The 14,093-nt window shown below is 48.1% G+C and overlaps 1 protein-coding gene across 1 annotated transcript in view; it reads right to left on the minus strand.

Moving 5' to 3' along the window:
* The window catches only part of SND1 (staphylococcal nuclease and tudor domain containing 1), a 2,477,133-nt gene that overhangs the window by 1,420 nt on the left and 2,461,620 nt on the right, over window positions 1-14,093 (minus strand). Inside the window, exon 23 of the mRNA XM_069629563.1 lies at window positions 1,867-1,911. Within this exon, the coding sequence (XP_069485664.1) occupies window positions 1,867-1,911 (45 nt within the window). The remainder of the gene's footprint in view (window positions 1-1,866; window positions 1,912-14,093) is intronic.

The following is a 14,093-nucleotide window of genomic DNA, read 5'->3' on the forward strand; positions in this document are numbered from 1 at the left end:
GGGAGGGCCGTCTGAAGGAAGGGTGACTAAAACACAGCAGTCACTACAGTAACTTTCAATTGCTCAGACCTCGCATTTCCTTTCCTCCATGCTAATAGGAGATTCTAAATCAAACTATTTCACAAACGGACGGCAGTAAATGCATAAGATGCAGAGGGTTTCTCCCCCCTTAATATGTTCTGAAAGGTAACCTGTGAGAAGAAATGCCCAATCTGAAAGGTATGTCCACTCAGAATTCATAGCTGAAGTAGCTGCCTTTCATGTACCCTCTGAGGAAGCATGTTTTCTGGAAGGCCGCCGTAGGCCTGCCCGATGACCATACTTGCCCCCAAGAAGGTGGACCTTGCTGAACTGTGTAGGCTTTTAAGATGCATGAGATTAACTGGCAAAGGTGGTCTTGGGAGCTTTAGCCCCCAAGGTGGTCACCTGCATATGACAAACAGGGTAGTAGAATGCAGTCCCCAAGCACCAACACAGTAAAATGTAACCAAGATTGTGGCGACCTCTTTTCCTCATCTTCTGGGTTTGGGAAAAAGGGTGGAGGGCATATTTCTTGGTTAATATGCAACTCGGTCATTACCTTTCAGGCAAATGACGTATGAGTGGGGACCCATACTTTGTCTTTAAGCATAGAAAGGCTTCCCCTTTACAAAGCTCGTAGATCCCCATAAATATGCACACATAAATAACGAACACCAGGAAAGATGCTTTCCAGATCACATGCGTTATGTCGGCTGAAGAGACAAGCTCAAATCAAATAGCTTGTACACCATAGGGTACCCGACAATATTCAAGTTAAGATGTGTAGGTGATCGTGAAGGTTATAGCATCCAGTTGTGAGTGTTGCTTAACCAATAGGTTGATATGTGAGAGACTGGGGAGATACATGCAGACGCTGGCTCATAAAGCAGACCAGTAACTTATATAGGAGTCCATCTTGATACCTGAACTGGCTGTTTGTGGAATGAAAGTGTAGACATGCCCTATCCTTTGTTTCAGTAGATTAAGGTCTTCCTCTATGCACCAGTGGCAAAATCCAGCCACTTACAGGCTTGCTGAGCCCAATTTCACAGATTCCTAGCTGCCTTCAGGAACTTTACATTTTCTGCCGACAGGGCCAAGCAAGTTAGGAGGGACAGTATGAAGATATTGACTTTCACACAAAAACTGCGCCATGCGCATTTATTGTGTGAAAGTCAATATCTTCATACATACACTGGAGGTGGAGAATTAGTCCTCTGATTTCTTTCACACGCATGTAACACGCAACAGAGGGTGAATGTGGTCGCAGGACCCTTGGAGTTGATAGTTTTAAACCCTGCAAGATTGGTGGATAAGTTAGGGGGTACAAGCAACCACAAGTTAGGTGTGCAGTGATAAGGCTACTAAGAGCCTCGATATAGGGGTGGAGCGGTGGTGCAGAAGCAGTTCCCTTCCTTGGCGGGGAGGTCAGGAGAGGGGGCCAAGTATCCGAGGCGGTAGGCTTGACATCTGACAGTAGTTGAGTAGAAGACCATGTTGGGTTACTGCAGAGCTAGCAAGATCATGTGACTGATGTACCTTGGATATGGAACGTGCAGGGGGAAAGGCATAAAGGCGTGTAGCAATTGGTAATCAGCAAGGCCTAAGCTCGGTAGATCTAAATCGCTCGTTCTCTCCCAGCAAAAATGTTTTTTAATATGAGCATTGTTCGAAGGCAATTTAAGTTTATTCAGACAGGTTTAAAAAGAGGGCAGATTTTCATTCATCTTGAAACACCATTGCAGGCCTTGCAGCCTGCATCCTCATACACCCCCAAAGCACAACAGGCCCTTCGAAAAAAAAACCCAAGGTAGTCTCCAGAAGCAAAAAGAGAAGGGTGCTTACCCGGGATGCTTTGGCTGCCTCCTGTGCACTGATGTACTCCATGATCTGAAAGGAAAAGGAGAAACATGTCAAACCTTTGCAAACACTTCAGAAAGACCAGCATGTCAGACAGATTCACAAGCATATCAACCTGACCAAGGTCTGACCATCTAACAGACAGACTTGCCACACTGACCGAAGGAGATTACATAGTCAAGATGATGGAGGTGGGTGCATCAGACAGATGTGACCATCAAGCAGGACAAAGACATGTTGAATATGTTAAAGAGACATTAGTCTTGGTTTCTAGATAACCTGTGAATACAGCAAGACGCGGGAGCGGAACGAGTAGTACACCGGTTGAAGGAATTACACACAGGTCGCTCATTTGGAGGGCGACAACATCCCTGAACCAACTTCTCCCTCTCAAACAAGCTGAATGTCGTCCCCGCCCACAGACACTAAGAGGATACTTTCTCCAAGAAAACCTTCAATGCTCATACCGGCATAGGGAGGTCTGGAAAAATGGGCAAGACCATGCCTGGGGTATCACCATATCGACAGGATGTAGGCAGGTCCCCCAGAAAACCTGTGCAGACACCATCGAAGGAAGGGGGCTTCAGTGCTGTTGACGCAGGACTTCCCTCCCATAGAGACAGGCCAGATGAAGTATGGCAATGCCCGTGAATCGTACCTTGAGGTGTAAACAATAGTTGCTGAGACAAACTCTAACCAAGTTTCCCAATCTCAATGATAATCCAGTCTTTCTTTTAATTCTATTGGTAGATCACACCTAATAGTACACCCAAAGACATAAGGTTCTGGCAAAACTGCTATGATTGTGCTTCTCTCCAGAGTTACAAACGTAGAAACTTAACTCAGAGGCCACAGTTGAAAGCCGATTATTTCATCACCAGGTCAGAATTGCAAACAAATGATTTTTGGAAATCTAGATTTGTTGTTGCCATTTTTTAATTTTCATTAGTACGCGTAACCTTACAAATGCATCGCAAAAAAATGTACCACTGAGCCCAGTCCAGTCATCCTTGCTTCTCCCTGTATAGTGAACACATTGGGCACAGTGACACGCTATCCACTGGTTCTGAATAGACGGATAGCAACTGACAACAAGCAAGGGTCATACCAAGGCCCATTTGGATGGCTTTTTCCCTTACACAGCTGTCCTAAATATTATGTGCTTAGTCTGCAGATTAAGCAGTGTGTACATAAATCGAGCACGCCTGCACCGATCGCACCAGTGTGCGCGTCATTCACGGCCACCAATAAAAACTCATGAACCAAACCAGATTTTATTTGAACGGTGCTGGAGGAGACCTTTGACCTGGTCATCGCGGCCCTACGCAACCACGGGTTGACAGAGCCTATTGTGTATAGATGTTAATGGTAATGCGCGCAAGGTGTTCGCACCACGGGCACCGGGTGGGATTGAGTTTTGAGAAGACCCTGGGGGCGGGGAATGTAAGTGAATGGGAAAGGACAGCACGCGGATGCCATTTCTCACCTTGCGCGCCTCCATAATCGCCCTCTGGCCGCGAGAGCGTGCGCCTCGTAGGCGGCCCTCGCACGCCTCTAATCCTGCCGCACCTAGAGAGGGGAGCACCTCTGACAGCCTGATGGATGGCGCAACATGGCAGAATCCATATTTAACAGAGGCGAGTTCATACACTTACATTAAAAACAAAAGACTAGGAGGGGACGCCATGTTACGAAAAAACGGGGAAAGGCGGAGAGACTGCGAGTCATGGCATGCGATTTTTTCTTTCTAGCGTGGTTCACATTAAGGTCCTACTGCTAAGGTGAAAAAGGAAACTGGGTACAAATCCCTCAAAAAATATTCTCAACCTCTACACGTTGCCACACATCTCTCAATACATCAAACCTTTACCACCAGATGCCTTTTCAAATCAGAATACTGTCCTTAAAACGTGACTTTGTGAATAAAAGGCATGAGTACGTCACAGCCTGATAGACACTTCCTCCTCGTCCCAGTCGCCAGAATGCGTATTGACCGACGACGAAAACCTGGATTTGGAGCAATGAAGATTACCAGTAAGTAATCTGAGCATTTCCCACCAAAGATCAGCACTATCATTGCTCTGGGCAGATTGCCTTTTGCCCTGCTGTGAGCGCCGATCCACTCCCACAAAGTCACCTGTAGTACTTCTGGGCAATGGTTTATCACCATGCCACGTGGGCATTTGTCTCAGAGAATGGTCTTACGCCATCGAGCGACAGGCAGTGGGTACTCACCATGACTTGTAGCCAGGGCCAACGGTCACTTTGCCCAGATGCCCCAAGGCCGGCCCCACCCCCAAGCCACCTGCTGTGGCTAAGTGAGCATGCCCTGCCAAGTGGGCACTTGGCACGCGAGATCCCCAGTAGGTAGGTTATTGTGTTTCATACAGTGCGCCCTGCTGCTATTTGCATGGTCTCCATGCATTGGTAAATCTGAAACAGAGGTGAGTGGGCTAGGTTAATGGAGAAAGAGAAAGAAAATGCAAGCTAGCTTTGTGCTGTGTTGATGCGTGCAGTTAAGGAGCACTTTGTGCAGACCCGTTTGTGCGTTTTGTTGAGAGCATCGAGGCATTTGTATCCAGAAGGGCAGCCTTTTGTGCCTGGGATGCTACAATGCATTGTCCGGGATTGCTGCAAGTTGGAAACATGTAGCGTTTTTAAGTTGGATGGCTGTTCGGGGTCAGGGGGGCACGGGGAGGAGGTGGGATCATTCAGTTGCTACGTGCGAGTTCGGATGCGTACTGTATGTTTGAACATAGGAGGTGAGGATGTTGATAACTGGCAACTTGGAGCATACATTTAGTGTGGCCGTGGGAACACCCCAGTAGGGGCACCACCCGTGCAACGTCTATGGGGTAATTGTGATGCAACAACCTGCGGTACTCTAATGTGGGCTGGTATCTCTCAACGGACAGTTGCAGCAAATGGTCATATTCAGGATGAAGTAATGCATTAACACCGCATTTGCGATGTTCATGTGAAGATACCAACTGGGGTTATTATACACCTTAATACTAATCAAGATGACCAAAAGCATAAATGCTTTCCACATAGGTCTGTTATATATACATGTATGTCATGGATAATCTTGAAGGATATTTGGGAAACCTAACCTGTTTGCAGAGCTCAAAGGCAGGAGGAGGAGGCGGCGGCTGATGCAATTCGCAATCATTCTGTATTCTGGTCTGTAACGGTGAAGGGGCCAAACAGAAGGAGCTTTTGAAAATTAAATGTTTCTCCTTAGTAGGTCAACATCTCCATAAAAAGGTGCACTCTGGTGTTGTGGTTATACTAGGGATAACATTTCCCACAAAATATACTTGGCAATCTACATCCTTACTTTTCACACAATTGTATCATAACTCAGTAACATTTGGCAATCAGAAAGAAGCTGGCTTCAATGAACTCCTAGAAGGGCTGCACAGTAGTGGTTGGTCCGGATTGCTTAAATTGTTTTATCCTGGCACTGCCCCAACATATCCTTAGAAGCTGGCCCCACCACTTTTATGTTTTGGTTGCTAGGAAGGGTTAACTCAAGCGTCTCCATGTTCGGGTTCTTGCAGCCCCAACGCTCGGGAGTACATGAAAGGAGAGAGCCAGGAGGCTCATCTGCCTGCACACCACTCATGGCAAAGAAATGACAAGTTATTCACCGTAGTGCAGGGACGTCATTTCACCAAATGGCCAGGGGTAGCGGAAGCGACATCACACAACCTTTTACCTCTGATGAAATCACAAGCAGTGATGTCATTCGAACCCTCCCCCCCACCCCGAAGTGACATCACAGGAAGCGATTGAACACAACCTTCCACCCCTTGGCAAAACAGGAAGTGGCATCACATAGCAATGTTTCCAAGTACACTACGAAAAATATGGTTACGATATTACTGTAAAGTGATAGACATTTCATACAAGAATGGATCGCCATATGTATAGTTAATATCAGTGAGTATAGGCCCATATGACCAAATTACTGTGAATGCAAGCAGACGTCCAAGGCCAAACGATAATGATGTATTATTGTGCTTAAGCGCTTCATATAGAACAAATATACATACAATTACACCCAACTTGTGTTGGTACTCATTTATCAACCTTAACAGGATAAAAGGCTGAGTTGACCTTTCTGGGATTCGAACCTCCAACCTGAAGATGACGCACATTGCAGCAGCGAGCCCTCATCCCACGGAGCTATCCTACTGGCAATAGCCATCAGAAAACCAGCCACTCCAGAAACAAAGAGCAAGATGCTTCTGGCCAGAGCCCAGGAGGCTCAATTAAAAGGGGTAGCAAGGGAGGCCTCGGGGGTCGCAGGTGTGACCCCTGGCAACCCTTAAATGACATCTCTGCCATAGTGACTAACGTACTCCTAGTCCATAGTCCCCTTTACTCCATTCCTCATGGGCATCACTCGCAAGGGGCAGGAACAGAAACTTTTCACCCAAAGCATTTCCCCATTCAATGTAAAGGCATGCAAAGGCGTGGTCTCGGAAGTGTGTGCTCCGCTGACTCCGCCGCCTCCCCTCAGTCCCCTTTTACGTGTCGGCCAGATTAAAACTACATTTTACGGGGGAGGACAGAGGGTCATATGGAGGAAAAGGGACTATGGAGTAGGTTGGTCACTACTGTAAGTAACTTGTAATTACTCCTACATCCCATCACCTTTCCTCCATACTTCATGGGTGATTACGACTGATGGGAGAAGTGACCTATAGCCTTACGCGAATAGATACATCAGCACTGCTTGGCCCAAAGCCACATCTGACCTTGCGCTTCTGTCCAAACAATAATGCTTACAAAAAGCAGATGGGGACACCCATTTGGTCACCCTGCGGATGACCTGCCAAAGCACATGCCTTTGAACGCTACTGCTGTCATTGCCCTAATTGAACACGTGTGTAAATTTGCTGGGAAATCCTTGTTCTGCCCCTTCTAAGCTTCAATAGCAGCTACCATCCATCTTGTTATGGAAGCTTTTGAGGTTTCAGAGCCTGGCCGGGATCCCCCAAAGCTTAAGAACAAAGCATCAGACTTACAGAGCTCCTCTGTCCTTTCCAGGTAGAACTTTAGAGTTCTTTTAACATTGAGACAGTGCAGGACCCTTTACACGTCAGACTATGGATTGGGGAAAAACGTTGGAAGCCCAATCTCCTCGTTCAAATCGAAAGATGAGACCACTTTTGGTAAGAATGTTGGATGAGTGCAAAGCACAACCTTATGCTTGTGGAGATATAGTGTATGGTTCAGACAGAACTAGCGCTTGTATTTCTCTGACTGCGTGCTGATGCGAGACCAACCAGCAACGCCGTTTTGATGGTGACCAGCTTAATGTCTGTCGTAGCCATGGGCTCGAATGGCTTATGTGCGAGTGCGTTTAGCACCATATTTAGATCCCAGACCGGGTGCGGGAGCATAACTGGCGTATTTAGCCTGTTCAGACCAGTAAGATGTCTCTCCACCACTGGATTCGACATGGAGTAGTACGTGGAGTTAGAGTTTTTGTATGCCCCTACAGCTGCCAGATAGGCGTGACACGTGCACACCTGCTCTTCAGATTTTGCCAGGTGCACCGAGAATGACAGGACATGGTCCAGAAAGCAAGCCATAGAGTCTAACCTGTTATCTGTTGCTGAGAAACAGAACCTTACCCACATGCCTTAATATTAACTCCTTTTGGAGTCTTTTCTTGCCTTCTGGATGATTTGCAGATTTTCCTCTTTTAACATAAGTGCTGTAGAGTCACATTCTCAAGAACCAAGCTGTTAAGGCTAGTGTATCACCGCCCTCCCCATGCTGAGGGAGTAGGGTGGCTCTCATCAATGGAAGTACAAATGGTCCCTGAGATGCCAGTCCTACCAGATCTGAGTACCAGATTCCGACTGGACACTGAGGCACCACTAGTATGAAGGGAAGACCCTAGGAGTCCTGGACTTCTGAATTATCCTCTGTATTAGTGGAGTTGGAGGGTACGCATAGGCCCAAAGGTTGTTCCAGGGCAGGTGAAGAGCAACCTCCAGAGAGCGATTGCCGTTGCCCATCCAGGACACAAAGTGTTCGCAAGTTCCGTTGACCTCTGTGGCAAATAGATCCAGACTGATGGCCCCACACTCAAAATATGTCACCCAGAACTTGGAGGAATATCTCCCATTTGTAGTTGTCCTTTCCCAGTGTGCTTAGTCCATCTGCTTCCACGTTGTTGACCCCGGAAGATAGACAGCTGTGAGATGGATATCGTGCAAGATGGCCCACTCCCTTATCTGGATTGTCAGTCTGCACAGGGGATCTGGTTCCCGCTTGTTTGTTGAATACATACATACATACATGTGGAACGGTCCTTTTGAATAAGGACTCCCCTGTTCCTGATCAGCGGCAGAAAGGCTCTCAACTCTAGCTGTATGGTCCTGCACTCTAACACATTTATGTGGCTGTCCTTGTCCATGCATGACTACAGCCTGTACACTGAGTGACTGCCTAGGTGGGACCCCCACCAGCCCTTTAGTGATGAGTCAGTTGTCATCATTCCCAACGCATTTGGTTGCTGAAAAGGCATACCCACAGAGAGGCTGTTAATTTCTCTCCACCATCAGCAGTCCGGTTGCATATCCGCCGGTATGGTTTTCGCGGTAGACTGGTTCCTTCTCTTGGTTCCAGCAGCTTGCCAGATGCAACTGGATTCTCATCTTGGGCCTGGTAAAGGGGAACGCCAGGAGGAAAGCCGCCATGACCCCCAGCAAGTGTTGGAACCATCATGAGGTCGTCAATGCTCTGCTTAGCAAGTGACCAATGGAAGCCTTCAAAGAGTGGATCCTTTCCTCCACAGGGAACATCTTTTGCTCCTACAGTAGGCCCAGAAAATCCAATGACTGAGTGGGGCCTAGCAGTGACATGTGCTGGTTGATTGAGAACCCCAGCTCATACAGAATGCCCATGAGATGCGGTTCTGTAAGTTGCACCACAGCTGGCGACGTCGCTCTGATTAGCCAGTCGACCAGGTACGGGTAAACCTGGTGTCTGCCGGATCGGAGTATCGAGGCCACCGAATTAGTCTGGTAAGAACCAGAGGGGCTGAATCCAACCCAAACAGGAGTACTTTGTAGTGGAAATGGAGCCCCATAACATTGAACCTGAGAAAACATTGATGAGGCTGCCATATCGGGACATGTAGGTAAACCTCCTTGAAGACCGGGGCGCACATCCATTCTCCCCCACAAAGGGACTTCGCTATCAGTGCCGGCTTAACCATCTTGAATTTTTGAAGGGGTAGATGGAGGTTGAGTAATGACAGACCGAGCACCACTCTCAGGCACGCCTGGTTCTTGTTTGGAATTGCGAAAACCCTTTGAGTAAAAGCTGGATCCTCTCAGAGTGGGAGGAATCTCTTCCACTGCTTTGTTGGCCACTAGAGCCGAGATCTCTGCCAGAAGAGTGGGAGTCCCAATCTGCAAAAGGGGTGGGGAGAACAGAGGGAGGAGAAGACGGAAACTCTTTGAGACCACTAAAATGGTCCACATGTTTGCAAAATGCCCACGCCGGAACTGAGCGTGAAAGGCAAGCTGGTGAACCTGGATGCCCGCCTCATTGTTTATGTCCCATCTGAGGCCAGAACTTGGGAGGGGGGAGTGGAAGAATCCCCTGTAGAGCAGGCTAGGCGACCTGTCGTGTTGGCGCACTCTGCGTTCCTGAAACCCACGGAAACCACCAAATGTTCTCCCTCTGTCCGCTCTGCTTTGAACCTGACCAAAGACCTTAGATGCTGGCTTTGCTAATCTTGCTACAGACTTCGCAGTCTGGGAGCTCGCCTAATTTTTGTTAATCTCCTCATCCGTTGAGGAATGGAATAACTCCACCTCATTGAACGGGAGGTCCATAATCCACTCTTGGACCTCTGCATTAAACTTAGTAGTGCCTCATGACCGGGTCTATATAGGCCACAGCTGCTTCCATCATGTCCTGCACCATCTTGGCTTCCGCTAGCCCCGATTTGAATGTGGCATGTTTATGTATAAGAAGCTCTGGCAGAAAATCCGAGATCTCTCTCCATAGCCATTGGTTAGCGGCTACCAGCATGGTGTCTGCATTTGCTTACCTAAGATGTAGGCCGCATTAAGGTATTCCTTTTTCCCCCAAAGGCTTTCAGCGTCCTTTCTTCCTTTGCTAACAGCGACATAGTGGTAGTAGACGCCTGCAGAATTGACGCAGCTGCTATCACTGACAAATGCAGCTGCACATATAGCGGATGGTGTTGATGTCTGCCTGTCTATACACCACATCTAGCAGTGTAGTACAAGGCTTGGACCAGCCCCTTTTGTCCAAGATATCCACATCTTTTTGAAGAGGTATTCCGACCTCGTGGATGCCCTCAACAATAGCACCTCTGCCAAGACCCCTGCCTGTTTTTGCTGAAGCTGCGGTATTCCCAAATACTCCGCCAATCCTGCTAGCCTGTCATGAAAGGCTCTAGCAGGTATTGATCCCTCTGCTTCCTCTTCTTCGTTTATCTCAGGAGAATCTGCACCCTCCCTGATCGGGGCCTTGTCCTGTGGTGTCTGGGTGTTGGGAAGCCGGCTCCAGCTGGGCCTCTGGTTTTGCCCTCTGTGGTGGCTGCGGGGACACCGGTATCGGGGCTGGTGGCCATACCTGTAGCAGAGTCAGAGGGAGTGATGGCAGCAGTACTTGCACCCGAGTTGGTGGTTAAGCCAGAGTAGGAGGCAGCACTGGCATCACCTCCTTTATGAGGCCTTTAAGTGCTCCTGCCATTTGCTGGGACCACATTATGGTCATACTTTTTTTTTTTTTTAATGCTCCTCGCATGCAGGGGATTAATGGTCTGGTGTTGTGGGCATGCTGTGGGCTGGTGCCATTTTGTCTACGAAGCAGAAATTCTGCCCGTCCTAGCATGAATGAGTGGGAAACTGGAGTCCAGCGATGAACCCTGCACGAGTACGCGCGTGGTTGCTCTCTAGCTGTTGCACGGTACTCATTCGCACCTCGGGTACCGACCTGGAAGGTGTGTAGCCCCTGGCTTGTGCCCTTACATGAAGATGGCACACCTCCCCTGACCCCCCCCGGGCCTGGACCCTGCGTCAGGGCAATGCCCCTTGGAAGTACACCCGCTCTCAGCCTGGGACCCGGTAAGATTTTGCAACACCTTGGCCTGAAGGCCGGTAGCTCTTGGAGCCTCGGGCCCCTGACTGTTTCCAGGATCTGCACACTCCCTCCCACTTAGGGTATTCCCAGGAAAGGAATCTCCTTTGCTGGGTACCTTGTTAAAAAGGGTACTAACCACCTTAAGCCTCTTCTTCCTAGGCACGTATTCTTTTTAACTGCTCCGGCGGTCATCTGGAAAAAAACTCCACCTGGCCAGACTATTCTTAAGTGTCACGCGGAGCAGCCCTCCCAACAGTGATCCTCACCCAAGCACTGGAGATAGAGCACGTGAGAATCTGACGCCGGGAACGACCCATCGCATGACGGGCACCAACTAAAACCTGCATGGACTGACATGCGCTGCAGAGGCGAGGCACCGGAGGCCGGCGAAAATACAAAAACAAAGAAAAAATTGGAAATATCTTTCCTGGGGAATTGTTGGCACATGGAATTACGAAGGAAAATGGCTCAACCACTAGCCCAATCGTTAAGTAAGTCTGCTCCAGTCGACGCAGAAAAGAGGAATGGGGTGAGGCACCACAAGGGTGGAGTTAGCAGGGTGCACGCTCCTGGGACCACGCATCTGCGTGCCTTTAAATTTAAAGCAAAAATAAAAGGTTCAGTTCCTGTCCTTAGCGAGGGATGCCCATGAACTATGGAGGAAAGGGGACAGGACGTAGGAGTAAGAATGAAATATCATACCTTTAGTACTGCTGGACTTTGGTCTGCCTATGGTGTGCAAGAATCCGAGAGGAGGCCCTAACGGAGTGGTGGTGGGAGGGTTTAATGGGTCTGAAAAAGTATTTCACTGGTCAAGATTCTGGTGCTGCAGGTCAAACTAGGAGGCATAACCTAGGCGTCAGTAGTCTGGTGCTGCTGCAGAGCAAGGTGCAGTAAGGCTCAGGAATGGGATATAGAACACATCATGAGGAGCAGTTTTGACTGAAGGTCTGGTGCAGGACCACAAGCTCTCTGAGACAGCCTGGCATACAGGAATCTTTTGCTGGAGTGTAAGGTGTAGACCGCAAACGTCGAGACCACCCAACAGAACTCAAACTATCACGGCCAAAGGAAGTACTGCTGTCAGAGAAGGAGAACCCCAGCGCCTCAGAGGGGTTGTCCATGCCATACAGGCAGGATCCAATGACTCCAAAAAATACGTGAAAGGCTACTAGGAGGCAAAAGAGACACCTTCCCCATTGACCATATAGTCTTTGCCTTTACGTATGAGAGCAGCAATAACTGGAAAAAGAAAACTAAAAAATTAAAAAGCTCAGCTGTGCGATATATAGGTAACAAACACCTCTTGCTGCAGTCACAGTCTTAGCAATAACGATCAGCATGAACACCACCTGACGAACCTCATCTGAAGGAGTTCGGGAGTGGAGTCTACCTGTGCCCTTCTCTGACCTGGACATAGTGGGTTGAGCGCTTGGCACGAGGCAGTATAGCCAGGATAATGGATCAACCCAGTAGCCAGAAAAAAGATCCCTTGCTGTACAATGTGAGCCTGTGGCTCGATCCACTACTTCAGATTAGCTTTGATGTGTTCAGTCTAAAGCTCAACACCAGTCACGTGGGGACCGGAGTATACACACTTCCATCTTCAGAACGATATACAAAACCAAAGAAGCAAACATGTACAGACTGGTTTGTAAAAGGGGTTTTACAAATGGCAATGTTAATAGAATTCCACACAATGTTATTATATAAAACAGAATTGATCACAATTATTCTAGCTGAGTGACTCTGGCGCTAACATTCAACTACTTCCACAACTGTAGCTCGGGGGTATATAGCCAATCATTTTGGCAACACGTAGAGCCAAGGAATACAATGTGAGACATTTTTAGCAAGTTCTCTGGTCTGCCAATAGAGCACGTGAGAAACCTTTTATACTGGGCAAAATCACCAACAAGGTGGTTTCAAAGCACCAAGGGTTGTCTGAAAGATGGGATATTGTACACCTTCCTGGGGTATCCAAAACGCACTATGCGGAGAAGATGAAATGGGAAGGAGTAAAGAAGTTGTAGAAAGATTAAACAAATGGGGGTTGAAATGGGGGTGGGGGCAGGTTAAAAGAAGGATAGTGTGCGACAGTAGGATGCATGCTGACCCAGCCATAGTAGATCCTAGGTCAGGATTGCAAAAACTAGGAAGGTACATTCTAAGGTGTCTGAAGACGAACAGAATATGTATGTGAAGGCAGTCTCAGAGTGGTAATTGGCTATTTTACAAGCGTTGTGTGATGATCGCAATATGTGCTCAAATGGACCCTTGCAGTGTGTATGCTTTTACCTGAAAGTACGTTTAATTTCGCTCACAAAACAGTCTAGAGCTGCAATTCTGGGACTGCCAAACCTCTTGGCCAACTCAAGAACGGACAGTGGCTAATGTGGCTGAAGGCACACAGAGAAGGTAAGGAATGCCAACTTTCGGAATCAGTTTAGATATTGTTGGGGCAGACTGGAGTGGCTAAGCATTTTTTTGAAGGCTCATAGGTGGGAATGTTTGCAGAGCTTTTTGAGAATCCTGTTGTGGCTGACGTGAGCGAGGTGATAGAAAGACTGAGTGGGATGGTTTGATGAGGAGTGAGCGCTAGCCTCCCTTCCTCTGGCACAGCTTTAAGAATGGCTTATGGGACCAACGTCCTATTAAAGACATAGTACGGTGCCCTTTCAATAGGCTAATTCTCGCTCTGCAGTCCCTACCATAAATATAGCAACATACCCTTCCGCCTAGACCCAAATACATGTCTTGCCCTGTGATCAACTGCAGGCCCACTCGTATTAAGAGAGCCCCATGTGATCCACTGTTCGCATGTTAAGAATACATTGCTTACACGTTTAGGGAGCAGGGCTTCCCAGTCGCCAATGAAACTTCCCAAGTGACACCATGGCAGGGCCCAGAGGCTCCCTTTGCACAGAATGCCCCCCCGTTCCCTGGACACCCATCGCATTGACTGGGATTAGCAAAGCATTGAGAGCAGCCAGGTAGGCAAGCATGCCAATCAATACCCGGACCAGGAATTCAATTAAACGCCCTCGTGTAAATAAGGCTGGTTA

The sequence above is a fragment of the Ambystoma mexicanum genome, chromosome 12, assembly GCF_040938575.1.
Source record: "Ambystoma mexicanum isolate Mex_15411 chromosome 12, UKY_AmexF1_1, whole genome shotgun sequence".
Lineage (NCBI taxonomy): Eukaryota > Metazoa > Chordata > Amphibia > Caudata > Ambystomatidae > Ambystoma > Ambystoma mexicanum.